This window comes from Diorhabda sublineata, chromosome 2 (genome assembly GCF_026230105.1).
Source record: "Diorhabda sublineata isolate icDioSubl1.1 chromosome 2, icDioSubl1.1, whole genome shotgun sequence".
In the NCBI taxonomy this organism is placed as follows: domain Eukaryota; kingdom Metazoa; phylum Arthropoda; class Insecta; order Coleoptera; family Chrysomelidae; genus Diorhabda; species Diorhabda sublineata.
The window spans coordinates 33,524,472-33,546,547 of NC_079475.1; the positions used below are offsets into that span (position 1 = coordinate 33,524,472).

A 22,076-nucleotide genomic window follows, 5' to 3' on the forward strand; every position below is an offset into this window, starting at 1 on the left:
TCATACTCCAACTCAACCTAGGGATCTTAAATATGTTTCAATAAATTCTTAAAACCCTTTATTATGACTTACGTAAGTTTCCTGTAGAAGAACATGATTTTCATATGTAAGCCTCTTTTTGGTTCTGAAAATTACTCTTTTAATGTGATCCAAAAATACATCTCTTTGTCTAATGCCTTCAAATTTTTTCCATAACCAATTTGATAGCCTCCTATCTGCGAGATCTACATGGAGATAACTCCAAATGTAGGTTAGGTTTTTGTTATTACTTAAATTGATTGGACGGGACATTACGTTTAGATATTGGAGCATTTTTTCTCTTATGTCACCCATAACAGTCATATTTCCCCAATAACCTGAAAAATTTTTTGTTTTATAGATCGAGACCATGAAGAAATAGTATAAATTAGATATTCGTGGGTCGACGATATTTTTATATTAATCTATTATAAGTAAAAATGGAGATTCAAACAGACAATTGTAGTTGTTTTCGTTACTGTTCTATCAGCAATGCAATCAGCACCAAAATCAGCTTAAAATGAGTTTACATCTACTACTAAATGGTTCCATTTCCAGTATTCGAATTTTTTGTTTAAACAGTTTTGATATATACACCAATAAGATAACAGATGTGAATATAATAGGTTTGTTCCAACTTGCTATTCGGGATTGTACTTGGAAGGGTTTATAGATATTTTTTACGTAATCTCCGGTTCTTGTAACAGTACCTGCTATCAACCAAGAATCGAAAAAACCGTCCCAGAAACGATTCACAAACGATACCTGAGTCCGTTGGAACACAGAACAGAATCTTTCGTATAAAGTAAACGTACCAAGGACGGTTTTTTGATGGGTTGGAACAAACCTAACATTTTCCACGTCAGGAATTAGCAGGCTTACGAAGATATAACGTAGTGTTATATTTCTAATATTTTCTTTGTGATTTTTTCTATAAATTATTATATAAAATCCATTATTTCTTGGAAAAGAAATTTGCAACACGCCCATATCAGAATTTCTATTTTGCGACAGAATAAAACACTTACCAGAAAATCAGAGTCATAGAAAATTATTGTTAATAACAAATTATGCCAAAGAGGAGAAGAAAATGAAGACGTTAAAGGCAATATGAATAAATTAAGAAAAAAAATTGCAAAAACTTTGAAGAACTGCTAACTGCAAGTATTTGAACAATTAGCATCGAATGAACAGAAAACGCACGAAATCAGATAAGGAAAAATTTCGCAGAAAATATACATAAAAATATTATTGGCGCTTACATGTAAAAGTGGTGAAGTATTTTTTATAATCACTATGGTTCGCCTAGCACCAGAATTGAATACATGTGTTTTACTTTTTGCAAAAGTAGATGATCGTGCCAAATTAAAAGTTTTTCTAAGCACTAAAATGACCTTTCCATATTGAAGGAAAACATAAATATACGAGGATGTATTGATATCTAGTTAACCTAGACCAGTTCCATGTATAAACATAATATTGCGTAACCATAGCAACGAACAATAACTTATTAGAAGTATCAGTGTAGAGTTTGACGTCAAAAAAGTAAACCAGAGTTACACATAATAAATTAATTGTGAAAATCGAAAAATTGGAATATCGAGCCATTATCAATTACCTTCAAAAGAGGTAAATTTTCCATTGAAGATGATGACCGATCGGGAAAGCCAGTTTCTGTGTCAGTCCCCGAAAATATCGATGCAGTTCATGATTTTATCAGACCGTCGAATTGGGCTAAGACGGATATCTGAAGCACTGAATGAATATTTCATACCAACGTGGTAATCATATAGTTCACGTCAATTTGGACATGAGACAAATTGCTGTAAAATGAATCCCAAATGTTTGAATGTTGACCAAAAAGCGTGAAAGGGTAGAAGCATCGCGTTCGATCTCCTTAAACCGAATTGTCACTATGGATGAAACTCGGGCACATTTCTACAATCCAGATACAAAGCAAAAATCGATAGAATGACGACATTCTGGATCTCCAAGACCCTAAGAAGTTTCGTGTCCAAAAATCTGCTGGAAAAGTTGTTGCTTCAGTTTTTTGAGATTGTCATCGAGTAATCATGATTGATTTTTTGGATAAGGGTAGGACAATAACTGGAGATTACTATTCGACATTACTGACCACTCTACGGGTAAAAATTAAAGAGAAAAGACGCGGAAAGCTATCCAAAGGTGTTTTGTTTTTGCAGGACAACGCCCCTGCACACAAATCTCATGTTGCCATGCAAAAAATCCGTGACTTAGGGTTTGAATTACTGGAGCACCCCCCTTATTCAGCAATTTTGGCTCTGTTCGACTATCGCCTCTTTCCTCAACAAAGTTTAAAATATCGTAAATTTTCTTCCAACGAGGAGGTAATATAACTTGTGGAGGTCTGGGTTGTATAACAAGAAGAAACATTTTTTTGAAAGGTTTAGAGACGTTGACTCCAATTAAGAGGAGAATATGTTGAGTAATAAAATATTTTGACATTGAAATTTTGTTTGGTTCTATAGTAGGATAAGAATTTTTCAATATATCCTGGTAATACAAAAAATGTTATGTTAAAAATATAATTAAGTACGTGTTTTTCGTTCCATTAAAATCTTTAGTTAAGAATTATAGTGAAATATATTTAAGGGTGTATTATTTGTATTTAGTAGTAAGTTCTAGTGTATGCCTATATTGTTAGAATATGTGTAGAAACTTTTTTATAAAAATAAATTGTTCTATCGGCAAACAAAAATCTATTACGAACAATTTACAAAAAATTACAATTAAAGAATATAATATCCAACCCACGAATTGAATAATTACTAACCCATATTTGAACAAGCAATCCATTCTAATTCTTTAGCGTCCGTTGAGTCTTGTCCTATCTGATAAGTGAAAATTCTTACAGGGAAACCTTTTTTCCAATTTCTGCTGGAAAATATCTCTTTATTGTAATCGTAATCAAGACCTTCCGTTATAAGCATTATTGCCTGATTACAATTGGCGCCTAAAAATTTTTGATATTTATATATATATATATATATATATATATATATATATTTATATATATATTCCGAGTTTGTAATTAGTGATAAAGCTTTTAACAAATGATGTACTCAGTTATGGTATTATTCACAACAAAAAAGGTTGATTATCGAAAAAATACCAAACACTTGTGACATAATTAAGAAATACTAGATTTTGTAGGTTATTTACTATATAATTACTTTTATCTACATTTTTGAAATAATCTAGTGGTTACTAAGATGATATTTTGATGTAAAAACGTTCTTCTTCACAGGAGATAAAATATTTGTTGCACAGAATCATAACAATTTAAGCTACATGACTCGAAAACCTAAAAAATTGGGTCTCGAACGTAAAAATTAAAACGGAATGTATGTGATTCGAAGCAACAGTATAAGACATCGACCTAGAGGACAAGACAAAAATAAAACACGGCCAATAATATAAGTACTTATGAATAAAAATAGCACAAAACGGAACACTCAAAACAGCAATCAAAGAGAGCAATATACAAGGCAATAAGCTATATCTATGATGAATGGAATATTATGAGACCATAGAATATCCAAAGCCAACAAACAACGAATATGCCTATTCAAGTTTCTGTTACTTGGAAATATATATGGTAGATGGACGACACACATTTTATTTCTGTTTAACCTACCAAGAAAAATGATAGCTGAGATGACACATCTAATTACTATATCTTTTACGGTTGAATATTTGCCACTGATGTGGAAGGTAGCAGAGGTTATTATGATCTCAAGCCACGTAAACCTCCACATGAAGATTCCTCTTACAGGCCTATCTCCATGTATTGTAGAAACTATTCAAAAAACTGCTGCTAAAACGGGCGAATCCCAATATAGACAAGAATAAACTGATTCCATCTTATCAGTTTCAGTTTAGGGACCAGATCCACCGAATTCATAAAAAATTGGCTAGAAGGAAAAACTATGTTCCACAATATTTCTTGACGTGTCACAGGCATTCGATAAAGTTTGGCATGAAGGCTTCAAATATAAAATAATTATGTTATTCACCTATACATACAGGATCCTTAACTCCAGAATTAAACAAGAGGAAGCCTACTCCAAGCTTAGGAAAATTATTGCAGGAGAGCCACAGGGTAGTGTTTTGGGACCTCTCCTATATTTCTTCTACACTAATGACATGCCTAAATTGGAAAATGATACTCTACCTTTGCAGACTGCTATTTCGTACTACTATACTAGTACTACGTACGTAAATAGACATGAAGAAGTACCAAGAAATTACAGGTATTAATCAATAAAATTAGCGAATGGACAAAAAAGTGGAGTAGTAAAATAAATGAATCCAAATCTATATAACTGAACGAGAGTCATTCACACACAACTTCGAATTGAATATGAAAAATGTATTGGCTGATGGGACGAAATTCCACTCTGTCTATACATAACAACCTTATGTGTTTATAAACATACCCTCAAGCTCATCTGGTCGTGTGCTATTCAGCTTTAGGGCTATGATAGCCAAAGTAGTCTGCATATCATTGAAAGATTTCAAGACAAGGTCTAAGGAAGGAAATTCACCACGAGCCATGGAGTACGACTACGTCAACATACCAGTGTTCAGGTAATAAAACTCCTTGGCATTGAAGGAATAGAGAGATGACTCAAGAGGATGAAACCTTTCGAGCTGGAGAACTTGTTTAAAGCAAAGTATTGTGTATTTTTAAGTTTCTGTTAGTTGGTATACAAAATGTATTAGAAATCTAAGGATGCTGTTGACTAAGATCTTAGCTAATTACACAGTAATAATTCAAGTTAGATGTAAATTGTTGATTGATCTTAAGATCAGATTGGTAATTGTTATATAAAAAAATAAAGCGAACACACAATAAAAAGAGACATAATCGAATTGCTTGGCCACAATTCTTTTTTACGTATATTTCTTACCGTAATGTGTATAATAATAAACTATACTTTATTGACATGATTTCAAAATGTTTTGTAATAGAATGATATACACAAATTCTATTCAAATTTGACAATAACAAAACTGGCACCAATTAGTCGCCGCTCAAAGCTTTGTGATAGGCTGGATGGTTATTACTTTTAATGTATCCTCAAGATCCTCAAAAGCATTTTATCAAATGACAGCGAAATGTGACTGACGAAACAATGTACGAAAAAAAATGCTAATGATCGAAATGGATATCTTTTTCTGCGAATAGCAATTATGCCAATGCTGTACAAGAGGGTAGAAATCCACTGCATTTGCCAAAGGTTGCATCAACGACAAATAAGCAACAAAGGAAGAGAAATTGTTGCAGTAATTAACAATAATAACTTAGCCATACAAAGTGTTCCTACTAACATATTTTGTTAACTAAAATTTCTACATATCTAATTAAAATACTACGCTCACTACAATCAAAATAATACCTCGAACTAAAGCCTACTCTGTTTATTTTTAGTATATGCAGTCTAGCTATGTATAAAAAAGATATTCCACCCTTAATGCTATTTGGTCGCATTTATATTACTTGTGAGTTATGAAAGACATATGGTTTACTACCCCTTTTAGGTGATTTCTAATTTAAAACGAAGATAATATTCATACTTCTAATATCAACAAGACCATTAATTAACTTGTTCCCAAATAATTGATAAAATTCTCATAATATTAAATTGTCGTTATACAAACTTGTTCTTGTTCTTCTGAAATTTTCCAAAATGTCAAAAGCCTTATCTATACCAAGGGTTAAATTTGCTACAAACATTTCTTCATACACTGGCACTGCTTGTCTAAGTAAACGTAAGTTTTCTTCGTTAGCCTACAACAATTAAACAAACGTTGAAACTTTTGACATTTGGAATAGTATGCACAAAAAAAGGAAAATACAAAGCTAGATTTTGCGTGACCTCTGTATTTCGGTTCGGTGGAGAGAAATCTATTTTTATTAAAAGGTCAAAAATTATACCATTCACCTGTCCATTTGATGATAATGTAACATTTTACGTATCTATTTACACTTTTTCTATTCGTGGGGTGAATTAATAAACACTGTTTCTTACGTTCTTACTTTATTTACACACTATACACTAAACTTATAATAATTTACTTATAAATATCACTTAAATAATTTTTGCCATTACTTCTACTAATTTGTTCTTTTCACTACGATTATTTATTTAAATCTTAATTAAACACGTTTACACAAATCATTTATATAGCTAATTAAAATTCTACAAAGTTCTAGAACAGAAAGGAACAAAAGCAATAAAGAAATAGACTTTCCTAGAAATTATTTAGAAGAAATACTTTAATTAAACCGTCTGTTATAATAAAAAGTTTTAAAAAGAAATCCGCCATTTATAAAAAATGTGAAAGACGCCGAAAAAAAGTATTATGGTGCAACCTGAACATTTGTTGTCTCACTTGTCATACAAAACTGACATCTTGGACTGGATTTTAGTCAACCTCTTATATCCTAAGGAATCATGTGAGAGATTGCTACTTTCATATTACTTTTATGAAAAAATTTCCATTAAAATAAGAGAGAAAACAATCAGGTATTATACCTAAATCTCATAATACTGAACAGATTTCAAGTGAAGAAACTGTGAAAAGAAGAATAAAGTTAAGAAATTATTTCAAAACGTAAGTACTTTAAAACTGTTAGATTTAATTACTCAATCAAAGATATAGTTTCATCTAAAGAGAAATCTCAAATATGAAACCGTTATACATCCATTATAACTTTTCGATGGGCGTTATAAGCATATATACCAATTGTTTGACTCGTCTTGTGGAGTTGTCAATTTACTTCATAATGGAAATGTATTTTTTCCATTGTCAGTATTTAGCACTAACAAAAAACAAGGTACCGAAATATACACATAAATGGTTCATTTGTACTAAATTGAACGTGGTCGCTTTGTTTTTGGAACTGAAGACTACCTACTAGCTTTCAACAACTACATTCTGGAACAAAAAAAAAATAATATACTTGATCAGAGTCAAAAGTATTCGTCTCTGAATGGTTTTCAAATAGAAACACTTCAACAGTGTAAAAGTTCTTAAAATCTATTTAAACTGAAATATATCTTGGTATATAATGAAATTTTGAGATGAATTGGATTCCTACGACGTAATAGTAGTATAACGAAATATTTTCACTTCATTGTATACTTCTCTGAGCAAATAGCTATTAATGAAAGAATTGTCTGAAAAAAGTGATGCCTCAGATAACACCTCACTTTGAGGGAAACCTTGACATCTCACTTCGTCTAGCTAGAAGTTAAGGAACTAAAATTTAGAGATAATTATGGGGTCCTTCAAAGTTTTCATTTGATATAAAATGAAGTAACGGTATTTCTGAAGGATTTTATAATATTTTTTCTCTTATTTGTTCATAATGTTGAGTCCTACAGCTTTTCTAGCAGCATTATAAGTTCGTTTTCCCGAGCAGCCTTCTGAATTCTTGTCATTAGAAGTTTCTTTTTCGTTTTATTCTCTAATTCGTTCAGTTAATAGAAGAATGATATCTCATTTTTTCAGTACAGTTCATTACTGCAGCTTAGTTTTTAGAACAGTCTGGAACTTACCTGAAATAGTGTATCGTTGAAACATTTCACAAGCGGCTCAGTAAAGTTAGCGAAAGTGTATATGTTAACAAAATCATTGTCGTTAAGTGTATCGAGAATTTGATTTACAATTTGATCTGATACTGCTCGTCTTGTTCCAATAATTGAGCCTGATCTATCGATTAAGATTATTATATCTTTAGGAGACGTGAAAGCTTCCGTATACCACGTACGTGTACGGAAATCGTATGTTTTTGTATACTGTTCGTTCGACCATTTCACAGCTAAAACAAAAATAGGAGTAGTTATGGATATTTTTCTTAGAAATATATAACAACTATTAATTTTAAAAAAATTAATCCTGATATGAGGAGTAAGGTATTTCCATTGTACTCATATTATGTCGTATCTTCCAATTTCACCATTCAAATTTCGTTGTTCTTATATTCCATATTTTCGCAGATATTTAGCTCAATGGTTGCAATCCTCACTTTATCGCATCTCTTGAAGAAATTTTTTTCATAAAAATTATTGACATCAATTCCACTACCTCTGCTTCTGATTTATTGATAAAGTGAAATGTTTGGGGTATTGGATACAGTCGTTTCAAAAAACTTGGTGAAATTTATTTTTTGCACTATAATACAGGTGGAAAATTATCGCAATATTATAACTACGTTTAGACACTTTCGGAACGGATTGGAGAGAATTCTTGTTGTAAACAAATACTCTCCAGCACGATATCACCTTACATCAGTGGTTTCCAAACTTTTTGTACCTTCGCCCCCAATTAAAAAATTGTTGCGCTCCCTTAATTTTAGTATCATTCTAATTTCTTGAATATTCAACTGATATCAAAATTCATTCAACGGGCTACAAAATGATATACAATATTATGTGAAAATTTACATAAAAAAATAATTATTTATTATAAGAAATAATAATTTTAAATATAAGAAGAATGAAAATTTTCTTAAACAGTGGTATCATTAAAGAAATCGCGGTTCTCAGTTACTTTCCAATCACTAAGCGAGATCGATAGTTAACACATCTACTGTAGAAAAACGAGTTTCATATAGATAAGATGGCACTAAAATTTCCAAAGCTTTGTTTGTCACATTATTATTTTAGTCTTGAAACATCTGCTTTGATGTGCTATCACTAGATAAGTCAATTGTCATTTCCTGCTCTGCTGTCGTGAGGCCAAAACTTTACTTTCTTTTTTCATTAGCAAGACAGGTAATTTTTAAAGTGGGAAACAAAGTTATTATTTTTCAAATTTATTATCCACAGTTCCCATTTTTTCAAAAATGCAGTAATCTTGTCTTTCTGCGTAAAAGCATGAATTTAATTTAAATAATTGTCAAATTTAATTGTCAACTTAATATGCAAGGAACTTCGTATCATGAACAAGTTGATGATCTCTTCTTTCAGCTTAAACACCCTTTGAAGTACTTTGATACGAGAAACCCAACGTGCCTCACATTAATATAGAAGTGATCTATATTCTGAATCCATGTCATCACACAATTTTGCGAGAAGCCTTCCCCTTAATGGGCTAGTTTTGATAGAATTTACAACTGTTATAATAACTTCAAATACTTTTAGTAGATCTTCAACCATATCTCTTGAAAAAAGTGATTGTCTATAAATCATGCAATGCATCCAAACTGCATGACGAGTCTTCTTTGGAACCAGTACCTATAGACCAGCATTTTTTCCTGCCATAGATGGAGCTCCATATGCTTCTGTTTACCGAAGTTTGGCGTGAGTAAGTACGAGAATACTCGGGATGTTCCTACTGCTTTTCTTTTGTTTCCTCGCCCCGCTGGCACAGGACTCGAGTATGGATGGAAGTTTTAGCATTTGAATCAGAAAAAATTCGCGATGAGGGTTGTGGATTACGTATAACTATTTTGCTGATTCATATTTTTGACACCTATTTTTTGGTTTGTATTCGAAAATGATATTTTGGAAACAGCTGCATGCCCCCCTTGTAACAGTCTCGTGCCTCTCTAGGGTGGCGCACCCCACAGGCTGTGAATCACTGCCTTACATACTTAAAATAGAAAAATATAGGCTTAATATTTAGTAGGTTAAAAAAAGAATTTGCTACTGGACTTATATATAAAAAACACAACTATAGATTCCCTATTTAAAAGGTTAAGTGAATTTAAAGTGATTGAGAAATCATTGGAAGTTATACAATGTACTCTTGCTATAAACGAAGCCTTAATCAATGTGGTATGAAGAGTACATAATGAATACTCTTATAGATATAGCAATGCTGCTAAAAACGGGAATAACCAATTAGGAAATAAGACTACACAAGACTAAGAGAAAAACTACTAAAGAAACACCACAAGGAAGAGAGATATTATCTTTATTATGGTTATAAACGATTGATAAGAATCTAAAAGCACTGAAAGAAAGAAGAATTGGAACAAAAAATCAGCGATATCATTAGATATTAGAAGATATCGCCAACAAGATGATATCGTTCTGGAGGTCAATCCTAAAAGGAACGAAAATATTTTGTTCACAAGAAACTATACGCTACCTAAGTGCATGGCCCGAAAACTGCACCGTCAAGAACTTTGCCTATTAGAGGAAGTTAAATACCTGGAATCATAATATACTCCAAGCTTTCATGGAAAAGAAATATTAAGGTAAGAATGAAATGAGAAATCGACAATTTCTATACCTGTAGGTGAAAAATGGGAACAACAACTAAAGTTAATATATTAGTTTTATACAGCAATTATAAAGCGTATCGAAATTATTATCTACAGTTCAGTAGTATGATGAAAAAAGAAGCTAACAACAGAATCTCGCGAAATTGCAGAGGAAAGTAGTAGACATAAGCGTAAGCACCGTTAGCAGCAATCTTAAGCTTGCAGCCTATATAAATGTCCATAAAAAGTCAAAAGGCGAAATATATTATTTTAAGATGAAGATGAATTATTTAATCAGTAATTACGAGTAGTAGCAAGTATATCTCATATAACAATGGTCAACAAATAGTGAAAATGGTAATTTATATCCACATAACCAATACATCTGAAAAAATGAGATAATTTGTATAGAGATTCTAAATTAGTCAAAAACAAATTTTTGGAAAGGTCAGATAGAGAAAACTATCACAGAAGAAAGATAATTTGATCGTATGTGCAAAAGCTTTTCAAAATCCAACTAGCAAAACTCCAAATAATGAGCGCGTTAAAAAAATAAATTGATTTTCTCCTTCAACGCATAAAAAAATAATATAGTTGAGTTCTCATTTCTCATACCTCTGCCTTCCTTCGTGTAATGGTTTTCAGAATCAAAATTGAGTTTTACTCCACGCACATGAAGCTAGAATATATTGAAATGTACTTTGAAGCAATCAGCTTGGATTCTGTTTCTAAAAGATGATAAGAATTTCCTCCACAACCAGTGAAGTAAGTACATTGGAATGATGAACAATGAACTAGGGAGTTTGTGATGAGACAATTCCTTTGCCAGAACCACAACCTTTCTTGGGTTTCCCAAAAAGCAAACAAGTCATAGTCATGAAAAATTGGTGAAACGAGAAGAAATATGGAGTAAGACCTCAGGTCTGAACCAATCGACATCTTGTTCCACCAACTAGTCTCAAAAGGCTCTTTCATTGAACAAAGACAAGATGAGAAAAGTTACTGGTATGCTTACTGGACACTGTCCGGTGAACTACTATCTGAAGAATATGGGAAAAACACCCTACAGCCACAACCAACGGAACCAACCGTCGAACACCTCCTAAGTGAGTGCAAGGAAATACATAGACAAAGACTACGTTACTTACATTAAAGCTTCTTGAAACCAGAAAAGGTGAGCCGTATAGCTCCCAAACAGGTATTAGCGAAGGAGATCCATGGCCATGATGCCCAAAGTGATCTAATCTAAACTTTCGGATTTTGTAAGGAAGGAGGTTGGTTCTACCAGGATCTAGAATCTATGGAAGATAGGAACTAATGGAATCGGCATATGATGCTATCCTACTGCTAAGTAATACAACTTTGTTCGACTACATACCATGTAAATAAAATGAAAACTAGCAGTAGAGATTTGGAATGTTGATTTTGAAATAATCGAGATGTTCATACCGAAAAGAAAATAGGGTTCTTGTTACAGAGCCCGTGCAGCTTAGGGAGTTCAATATTTTATCAATTTTTTTGTTTTGTTTGATACAATTTTAATTAAAAACTTGCAAATTGAACAAACACTTGAACGTACCAGGATAGTGACGCATAAATCCTTTGGGGCTAGCAAAATACTGCCAAATTAAAGTAGGATCATTCCTAGCATTTTCTTTGAACACCAAGTCTAAAGCCTCGGACCATCTCAAACCTTCCAAAACATCTTGCTCTGAAATGATATATCAGATTTTACAATTTTCAGCTTTAGGTCATACATAATAACGAAATTTAACAAATATTATTGATTTTCCTACAATAAATATAGATCCCTTTGACTTAAATCATATATTTACCTCTTTGATAAACATTCAGAGCTAGTTTTGCAATACTCAGTTCCATATTAACTTTCTCCTGGAATTTAGGATCGTAACTTAAAGGAAGCTTGAGATAAGTTAGCGGACTCCTTTCTTTCATTGGAGGGTGTATACAATTACACTCCCTACTTTCTTCATTTTCTCTTCGATCGAAAAGATGAACACGCCTCTTGAGATCAACGAATCGGTTGTTTTTCAAGTTTGAGCTAGTTGGTTGCTCGCACTTCCAGTGGCATTCATTCTAAAAGACACAGATACATAGCTAGCACTTACAGATTTCTAATGCTATATTTACAGGGTGTGAATTTATTTATTTTTTCTAAAATTTCAGTTATGCTGGAAACTTGAGATTCTGTACTTGGAAAGGACTAACTACGGGTATTTTTCTAATATTCTTAATAAATATTGCATATTCACTGTTTTCCACTGAATTGATTAGCAAAATTATAAATTATGGTGTTTTTTTCAATGCAGTTATTGGCTTTGACGAAAAATTAAGAATAAAATATATTTTCAATTAAAACAAGGATTTGAAGTTATAATTTTATTATGAGAATTGTTTCTTGAAATACTCTGTCGTAACTCATGTGTGTTCATTAGTATCAATAATTTTCTTACACTCCTTGGGAGGAATATTTGAATCAGCAAAAGTAGCACGTATTACGAGAAATACTATATGTTAACCATGCATCGAATCGCTTGTACAATCACAATTGTATTATTGATACTCTAAAACCAGTTAAGTGAGCTTAATCAAGATTAATTCTGCAAACTGCCTCTGAGCAGTTGTAACTGGTTTGAGGGGACTTGGGACTAACACAGAGCAGAAAATCATGTATGTTCCAATTACTTGCAAGAGTAAAATTGTAGTAACAAAAAGAGAAAGTGATGACGAATAATAATTATCTAGTACTTCTATGGTATTCATATATTCTATTGAATTGAGTGTTAAATACTAAAAACTTCATTATGATTATGTCATTGCTTTAAATTCCGTTTTAAAATGTTGGTTCTTGATAAGAATTAAATAAATCAACATCATTCAATGCGATATTAAAATTTCAACAATTGCTTCATGTTGAGAACTTTAAGTTAATACGAGGATGATCCCAGAAGTACCTGGCCCAACAAAGAAAACACGAAAATTTTGGAAAAGCATATATTTATTTTTCAACGTTTTTTCAAGTCTGGGAATAGGAAATAATCCGAGGCTAAATCTGGCGACTAAGGTGCATGATTTAGCAATTCCAGCTTCACTTCATCAATTTTGGCAATTGCAATAACGCATATGACAGCTGGTGCATTAACTTGTTGGAACATCAATTCCTTCTTACCCAAATGCGGCCGTTTTTGCTTGATTTCTTCGCTCAAACGTTGCAATAAGGTCGCATAATACTCGCCGTCGATAATATTTTCTTTTTCAAGATAGTCGATGAAAATTGTGCCACGCGCATCCCAAAAAACCAACGCCATACCCTTGCCTGCAGATGTAACGGTCTTAGGAGCCGATTCTCCTTTTTCAATCCATTGTTTTGATTGTTCTTTTGTTTCGAGTTTGAAGTGATGGACCCACGTTTTATTCAAGTTATGAAGAGGCGAGAAAATACGGCTTTATTCATGCTAAACATTGCCATACAACTCGATAGAAACATCTTCACGACGCTGTTTTTGTTCCATTATGAGCAAACGCGGCAATCATTATGTGCACAGCTTTCTCATGTCCAAATTTTCAAATAACTGTACTGCAGTTTTTAAAATGCCTACCATGTCCGCTAGCTCGCACACTTTCAGTCAACGATCCAGTACAGCTTTGTGCATATTCATCAACATTTCTGTCTGAGTCGTCACCTCATTTTGTCGACCAATGCGATGCTGGTCTTCGCTTTCGCTTCCGCTTTCATATTTGTTGCGCTAACACCTTTTAAATAAAATTATTATTGATGGCTGCCAAAGAAATACTAAACAAACTTGAAACAGATGCTGTATAGATTGTGTATTTTCTAATACAGTGGTAGTTTCCAAGCAGCTACCACCATCTCTAGGTCAGGCTAGTTACTTTTGGAACCATCTTCGTATATTATTCCACTATTAACGAATTTTCATAGTAATGTTACATGATACTTGTATTATTGGACCAGGATTTTTCTGTTCCATTTCGTATAGATTTGGAAAATAGTAAAAATTATGTTGAATATAGCTTTCTGACAAAATAATAGCAAAAATACTATGATTTCACTTTGTGAACCTAACAGTCTACTATATAAAAACCTTTTTACCATGTATATATTTATTTACATTCAAAACTATACGACGTATATTTTCCAAATTTTCCGATGTATTTTCAACGTTAGTTAAATTGTCTGCGTTGAAGTAATAATAGGTACCATTTTCAAATAGGGGTGTGTCGTTTCGATGATAGTGTATGAATTCCATATAATCAGCAATATTCTGCAATAAACATATCAAGGAATCAGCACCTAAACTATCATATCTCAAAAATTAATTAGTGAGGTAATAATACTTATTCCACTTGAAATGGATGTGGACAAAAAAAGTTTGTTATCATGCATCCACCTTTAGTTAACAGATCAGTTAATTTTGTTTTCTACTCACGTGTACAGCTTCTTCTTTCTTTTTCATCATTGTTTCAATATCTCCAGCAATATCATGGACTAGATCAGCAGCATCGTCTCGAATAATTTTATTTTTTAACACACTAAAACTCTGAATTTACATAAATTAAATTTAATAACCAAATTAGTCAAAATCGTACTTGAAGTTGAAATTTCTAGTATGTAAATAAAAATAATATGAACCGATCAGTTCCTCTATTTTGGAGTAGTTGTGATTATAATTACTAGTGTAAGGTATGAAAATCTTGAATCAGGTTCATGGTTAAGCCTTAGAGGTTAGGAAAAATAGTGGAAGTGAAGTCACTGCATATCATTTGTTGTGACAACTATTGATCCGTAGAATCATATAGATTTTTAATAAACAGTCACTTTCTGGATTAATTGCACAAGAGTCTGTTGAAGGTGAGGATGATTAGAAACGTCATAGTTCTTTGTGCTAAATGTGGACGTACGTTGTTTTTCTCAAAAAAGACTTTTACTCTTCAAGATAAGACAGTACAATGGTCTGTAGGACATAATCATCGTATATTGCCCAGTTGTTATATTCATGCCACACCTCTAATAAATACAATTATAGATATTAAGCCTTTCTTACACCCAATCTTGCCGTTCTCTGCACTCTAAACGTTGATGCCAGTTGTCCACAGTGAAATGAAGCAGTAATTGTGGATGGCATGAGAAAAGACAATTTTTAGTTATAGGTATATATAGTACACAGAAGAAAACATTGTCACCCTGGTCTTAAACTATTGGTTAGCAATTAGAGAGTAGAAACAAAACGATTTAGGAGCTCATTACCTGAAGCGCCTATCTGGTCGCACAGCGATAAAACTCGAAGAAAAAATGATTTTTTCCAATATGGTCAAATAAAAAGGTTTTTTTTATCACATCATGCTCAAAATTTCGTCAAGATACTTCCAAAAAAAATAATAAGTCAAACTTATTCCTTACAATAATATACGTTTTAACTTCCTTTGGATCTATCTATTACTACTTATTGCATTTATCATAATTGTGCTCTATATACTAATTTGGAGACAACTACTTCAATTTTCTGTTCTACTATCTCTTCTATCGGAATTTTTCTTCATGTTTCTATCTGTATTCGGATTCTCTTTGCTCTTTTCTCTGATTTTTACATAAATTTCTTACAAATAAAAGTTTGCACCGTTGTTTACATTTTGCAAATTTGTCTGTATCTGTATGTGAGATATAATATGTGAAAAATAACATAATAGATTTCAAAGCTGAGGAATAAAGTCTTAACTCGAAAGTCAAGATGTTGGATGTATAAGTTATTATTTGAAGAAAAATATTTTAAACTGTAGAAACGATTGCAGATGTTATCAAATCAACTGATGACTGTACTAGTCCATCACTGATACTTACCTTCTTGACTTCTTCTTCTCTTGTCATTTTTCTACTTAAATTAGTTAATTTGCAACCTATTGTTTTAGCCCACTTGGATACCCTATAAAAATATTATATTTTTTATTGATTATTTTCATAGATAGTAGCTCAGAGAAAGTTGATCCCTGATTTACCAGATTCGAAATAAGCAGATGAACGATTGAATATCCATCTTCAGTGTGAAAACAAAATTAAATTAAAATAAAACAGCTAATAATAGTCCGAACTGTTTAAAAAATACCCCTGATAAGATGAATATCTTTAGTAAAATAAAAGGAGTATCTATTTTTGTATTTTATAAAAATGTCACAAAGTCGAATTTTTCGAACGTTCAAATTTAAGTATGTTTGTAGTGCGTTAATTATCCATTATTCTGACTGAGAACAGTGAACATAATTCATCACTCAATAAGTCATGTGATTTACTGAAAAAAACCATTTTTTGCCAAAAATCAATTTTATTCATCATGTTATTTCCTTCAAAAGCAATACAATAAATCCAACGCTTCTCTAACTTCTCGATGCCGTGCTTGTGAAAGGATTTGTCTTCTAGTCTTAACTATCTCATGCAATTTAAATTAACGATTAGATCTAACCACATTGTGGATTTTTTTATGTTTCCTGGAGTAACCACCTCAATTGGACGACTAGAACATTCACCATCATCGGTGTCTGTACGGCCCCGTTTAAATTCAGCAAACCAATAAAAGACGGTTCTTTTCGATGGAGCAGAGTCCAAATAATACTTTCAAAGCCATTGCTGAGATTGTACAGTATTTTTTTTATCAAGAAGCTATGATAAATTAACAAACGAAAGTAGCTTCACTTAAATGACTGTTACCGTTTTCTGACTAATCAAAATGTCATGATATTTTACACCTATTATTTTGAAAGTTTGTACTTCATAAACGTCATATGAATTGAACAATGGCAGCGCCATCTGTGTGTCAGTCACATGACTTATAAATTAGTACGTAGATCTCTATTATGTAAAATTAGGTGAATGTGTTTAGTGAAGTGAATTGTAAATGATGGTGTGACAAATAAACCACCGTGCATTGGTATTTATCCTACTTATTTGGATAATTATTAGAAAAATTAATTGAAAAAAATAACAATATGGAACTACTATATCATAACAAAAAAATTAGTAAAAGAGAAAAGACAACTTCTAGCTAAAGTTGCGGTATTGAGGAAAAACCAACAACATTCTTATTGAGACGGTTTTGATGTTGAGTTTTTTCCTCAAAGATATTGTAAAATGGTTATCGTTTTTTAGACTTCCGCTTTTGCTTTTATGATCAGGTTTGCTTCAAAAATTAAGTAATTGAGTGAAGTAAATTTGTTTCTTGTTGAGTGCAAAAAACAGTATAATAGTATAATTTCGGTTGATTTGGTACCTAAAAAGTTATTTGGATTTGCTCCTGTATATTGCATTTCAAGTTATAGGAATAGGAATACAGAAACAAATAATAAGGTAACAAATGGAGCTTTCTTAACACACCGGTAACAATTATATAAAAAAACTATAGTATTGATAAACATTTAACAATAATATATAACTTGAATTACAGATTATAGAAAAAATAATCATGTTTTTGAAAAATAATATTTTGCAAAGAAGAAATTTGAACATTGCAAATTCATTACGAAATAAAATTTTGTCGAATATCGTAATATTGTGCATTTCCATCGATTCTTCGGATTGGTGTTGGCAATTCTTTTTAGAGCATATCCCAAACATGCTCAACAGGGCTAGACCTAACTTTTATGCTGGCTTGATTTCAACATCAATTTGGGCTACAAAAGAAACAGCTAGCACATGTTCTTTCGGTATATCCACTATATACCGATATCACAGTGGTACAAAGTAAAATCTGGACTTAATTGTAGGGAATTTCCAGAAGAAATTAACATGCTATTTAACGGCTTCCATACAAATTCGAACTACATCTTGAGGTTGATATTACAAACTTCCATGTGTCACAAATAATTTTCTGCTAATGGACAATATTAAATATCAATCTTGTATTGGCATTGTAATATGATGTAAGCTCTTTTCAGGTCTTTTGAAACTAGTATGAGTTGACCTATGTCTTTGTATAATTCGAGATGCTTATTTGCGATACAAAACGAAAATTCATTTTATGTATAGATAACTCCAATCTTCTTTGAATAATACCATTTCATGAGTATATCCCCCTTTAGTTACATTTCTAAATTTCCGTTATTTTTTGTTCAATTATCCAAGAATGACAAAAAATTTTTAATCACTCGCTCAAAAATTAAACTTGTTACTAAAATCAATTTTTCATTGACTGAATAATTATTAAAACCAAATCCAATATACAAATTACTGTGTGACTTGTTAATTTCTGAGAGCAGTGTAGATTCATCTTTATCCATATACTCATACAGCATGAAATAAGATTCGAAAAAATACTCAATTATTGCTAAAATTAGAATTTTAAAGCATATAAACGTACGTATTGATGTATTTGTTTTGTTTTTTGATCCAAAATAAATTTGTATTGGTATGTGGATGGAATTCACTCTCTATTTAATGATGAATAAAATGAATGAGACTCATTCATAATAATTTTTGTCATATTTTCAGATTTCTGCAGCATCCTTAAGTCTATCTGTACTTATAAGTTGAAAAATCGATAGAATTGAGACATTCTGGTGCCATACACACTAGATAAGTCTGTTAATTGCGCTCTCTACAACAAATTTACACAAATCTCTCAAAGATTTTTTAATATATAAAATTTTCTACCATGCCTGTACAGCTTTTAGTACAGTTTACTTTTAGATTATATTTTATTCATTATAATAGTAAATCAAAAATAATTAATTATCAAAGAAATTAATGAATTTGCTAAATATTTCAGAATTTTATTATGTATAAAAATATTTGAAGATTACTATACGCTGAGAAAAACTGTTAGTGAATTTTCATTGATAATAATATGAAAATATGGTTAATGATTATAATATAAACGTACTAGCAAATTGCGTTAAAAATTAAAATTAATGATTAGCGAACAATACTCACGATTTTTTAACCATTTTCATTTCTTCGCCCAGCTCTCTACTTTCACTAAGAAGTATCATAACAAGATATAAAATTAACACCAAAATATGTTTCATTTCGTATTTAACTATACTAAATGTTTATAAAATGAGATAACGGAACAAAAAGGCATCCGGATTCGAAATATTCGCACTTTCTAAGATTATTCGGGAATGCGCATGATACAGGGATGTGATGCCTGGAAGTCTAGACGAACAGGATTTCTTCCACACCATGAATGAATACTGCAAAATAAGAATCGAGAAATATATTCGGAAACTCATAGAACTGATTGATCGGCAATAGAATAACTGTTATAATATATATATATATATATATATATATATATATATATATATATATATATATATATATATATATATATATATATATATATATATATATATATATATATATATATATATATATATATATATAGTGGACCATTCTTGTTTTTGTGCATTGAGTTTCTGAAAAAGATGGAAGGAATATACAAAATATATCCATGGCAGTTCGCAACATATATTATTAAGAACCATTTTTATTATTAATGAAACAAAAGTTTTTTTTATAGAATAAGAGAATAAATAAAGTTTAACATGATATGAAACTTTTTTAAAGATTTTCTAGTTATATATAAGTTTTCTAAATTAATTATGAATTTATATAAAATTGTAAACTTGTATGCAATTAACCAAGGATGAACAACTTTTATGTAGCCAGGCCAGATTCACAAGCTTACACGAAATATTGTGAAGAGGGAGATAAAGGCTGTACACCAACATCTTCAGTCGACGAAATCTGATTTAGTAGAAACAAAGGTGCAACAACATCCAAGATTCACCTTGTATATCCTGAATACGAATAAACGCCCGATTCGGATATAACTTTGGAGAATCTTACACCTCCAGAATTCGATGTTACGTAGTTTGAAACAACGAATCAAAGAACAAAATTCTTTTGCTTTATAAACGGACTTCCTAGCGATATCCAATACAGGAAACTATTCTCAAACCTTGTCGATAAAATCGATTACCTGCAAACAAACCATCCAAACGCAAATATTCTTATCGCTGCTGACTTCAATGTTCATCGTGGCAGCTGGTTGAATTTTTCCAATTGACAATAAGGGACGGGAAGCTGGTTGCTTTGTCAACAATCACGGAATGACCCAACTTATCAACGAACCAACCAGAGAACCCAATCGGGATGGTGACTTTGTTAGCTTCATAGACCTGTTTCTAACAACAGACGTGATTTGTACAACGCGACTGTACTTGCACAACTCGGAATATCAGATCATAAACTAATCACAGCAACGTGTTGAAAGAAATACAGTCTCAGGATCCACCTAGAACACATTGGCCAAATGAAAGCATATGAAGAATTTCCTTTACTTCAATTCCATTGACCCTTCAATGTGTGCAAGTGAGATTTCGAAAGTAACCTTGGCATGTATGGAAGCCTATATTTCTAACTCCTTCAAGAGCTTTGTAGAAAACAATCCATGATTTGATAGAAACTGCATTAGAGTAGATAATAATAAAAATGCGCATAAATTCTAGTATCAAAAATGGTATAAACTTAGTTGTCTCGAGAAAAACCTGTTATCAGACCATAGACGCATGCAAAGAATGATACAATCAGAAACATCGCAATTTCCCAAATGGATCAAAATATTTCTGGTCTGTAGCGGTCACTGAAGACTTTTGTAAGTCAGGAATTCCACCGTTGACTGGTGAAGATGAGACAATCGCAGTGACCGCAAAAGGCGGACTTATTGTGTTGCATGTTTATCTCTTGATTCGTGGGGAAAGTACCATAGAGCCTGCCTAGAGGTGGTTCATCCATGCCAAAAATAGAATTTCTACAACGAAATGCTGCAAAAATTCATCTTTGATATCAATGAAGCCACTGGCTCCAATGGAATACCACAAATTGTTTTGAAGAAATCCACAGCTGAACTAACAAGTCCACTATGCAAACTCTTTTCCCTATCTTATATAAAAGATGTCTCTTCCCTGCAGATTGGAAACTTATCGGGTTCAAAATCAATATACATAGGCATTTCCACCTGGCAGGCACCACTAAATATCTTCGAGTGTAACAGGGTTTACCCTATTGTGCTGGCTTTTTACATAAAAAAACGGATTAAAACACCATCTGTCTCTTCCGCATATTTTCTTGTAAAAAAATGCAAAAACATTTCTAACAGACATTTTAATATATTTTAAAATGTATTATTTCATTCAAAACTCATTAAAAAGGACTCTTGGAGCCATTTTTTTGATAATTTCAATGTTTTTGCTTCTCTTCTGGTCGGCCATTCATTTCAGTTGAATGAAAATTGTGTTTAGAAGAATTACTTGAGAAATACAATAAAAAAGTGGGTGAAGATCTAAAATTTCAGACATTTTCTTGGATCATCAGTCTGGGTTCACAAAATTTCCATGTTTTCTCTGTGAATAGGATGGTAGGAACTGAGCACAACAGTGTCCAGAAAGAAGCTGACCACAAAGAGCAACTTTAAGGAACAAAGCAACAAAAATGTAATTCACGTAAATTTTATTAAACCTCAACAATTCAAACCAAGAAGAAAATTGTTTTAAATAGTCGTCAAAAATATTTTTGCTCTATCAAGAACAAAATAAAAGAAGGAAATCTTCGTAGGGCTGCAGATGAAGAGCTTGATGGAAATAGAGAATTTGTAAATATAATGAAATATGCGGCGGAAGATGCGTGGGAAAACCCCAACATTAACTTCAGTTAATATAGTATGGTTTAACTTAACAACTTACTTAATCTAAGCTTAATAGTTTTGAA

General features: G+C 31.9%; 1 protein-coding gene across 1 annotated transcript in view; it reads right to left on the minus strand.

Moving 5' to 3' along the window:
* The window catches only part of LOC130453017 (voltage-dependent calcium channel subunit alpha-2/delta-3-like), a 44,054-nt gene extending 24,642 nt beyond the window's left edge, over positions 1–19,412 (minus strand). Inside the window, exons 1-10 of the mRNA XM_056792597.1 lie at positions 19,236–19,412; positions 16,158–16,239; positions 14,749–14,859; positions 14,431–14,583; positions 12,115–12,376; positions 11,859–11,990; positions 7,626–7,888; positions 5,722–5,851; positions 2,831–3,010; positions 73–356 (exon numbers count right to left, since the gene is read on the minus strand). Of these exons, the coding sequence (XP_056648575.1) occupies positions 73–356; positions 2,831–3,010; positions 5,722–5,851; positions 7,626–7,888; positions 11,859–11,990; positions 12,115–12,376; positions 14,431–14,583; positions 14,749–14,859; positions 16,158–16,239; positions 19,236–19,330 (1,692 nt within the window). The 5' untranslated portion in view covers positions 19,331–19,412. The remainder of the gene's footprint in view (positions 1–72; positions 357–2,830; positions 3,011–5,721; positions 5,852–7,625; positions 7,889–11,858; positions 11,991–12,114; positions 12,377–14,430; positions 14,584–14,748; positions 14,860–16,157; positions 16,240–19,235) is intronic.
* Positions 19,413–22,076: the final 2,664 nt, after the last annotated feature.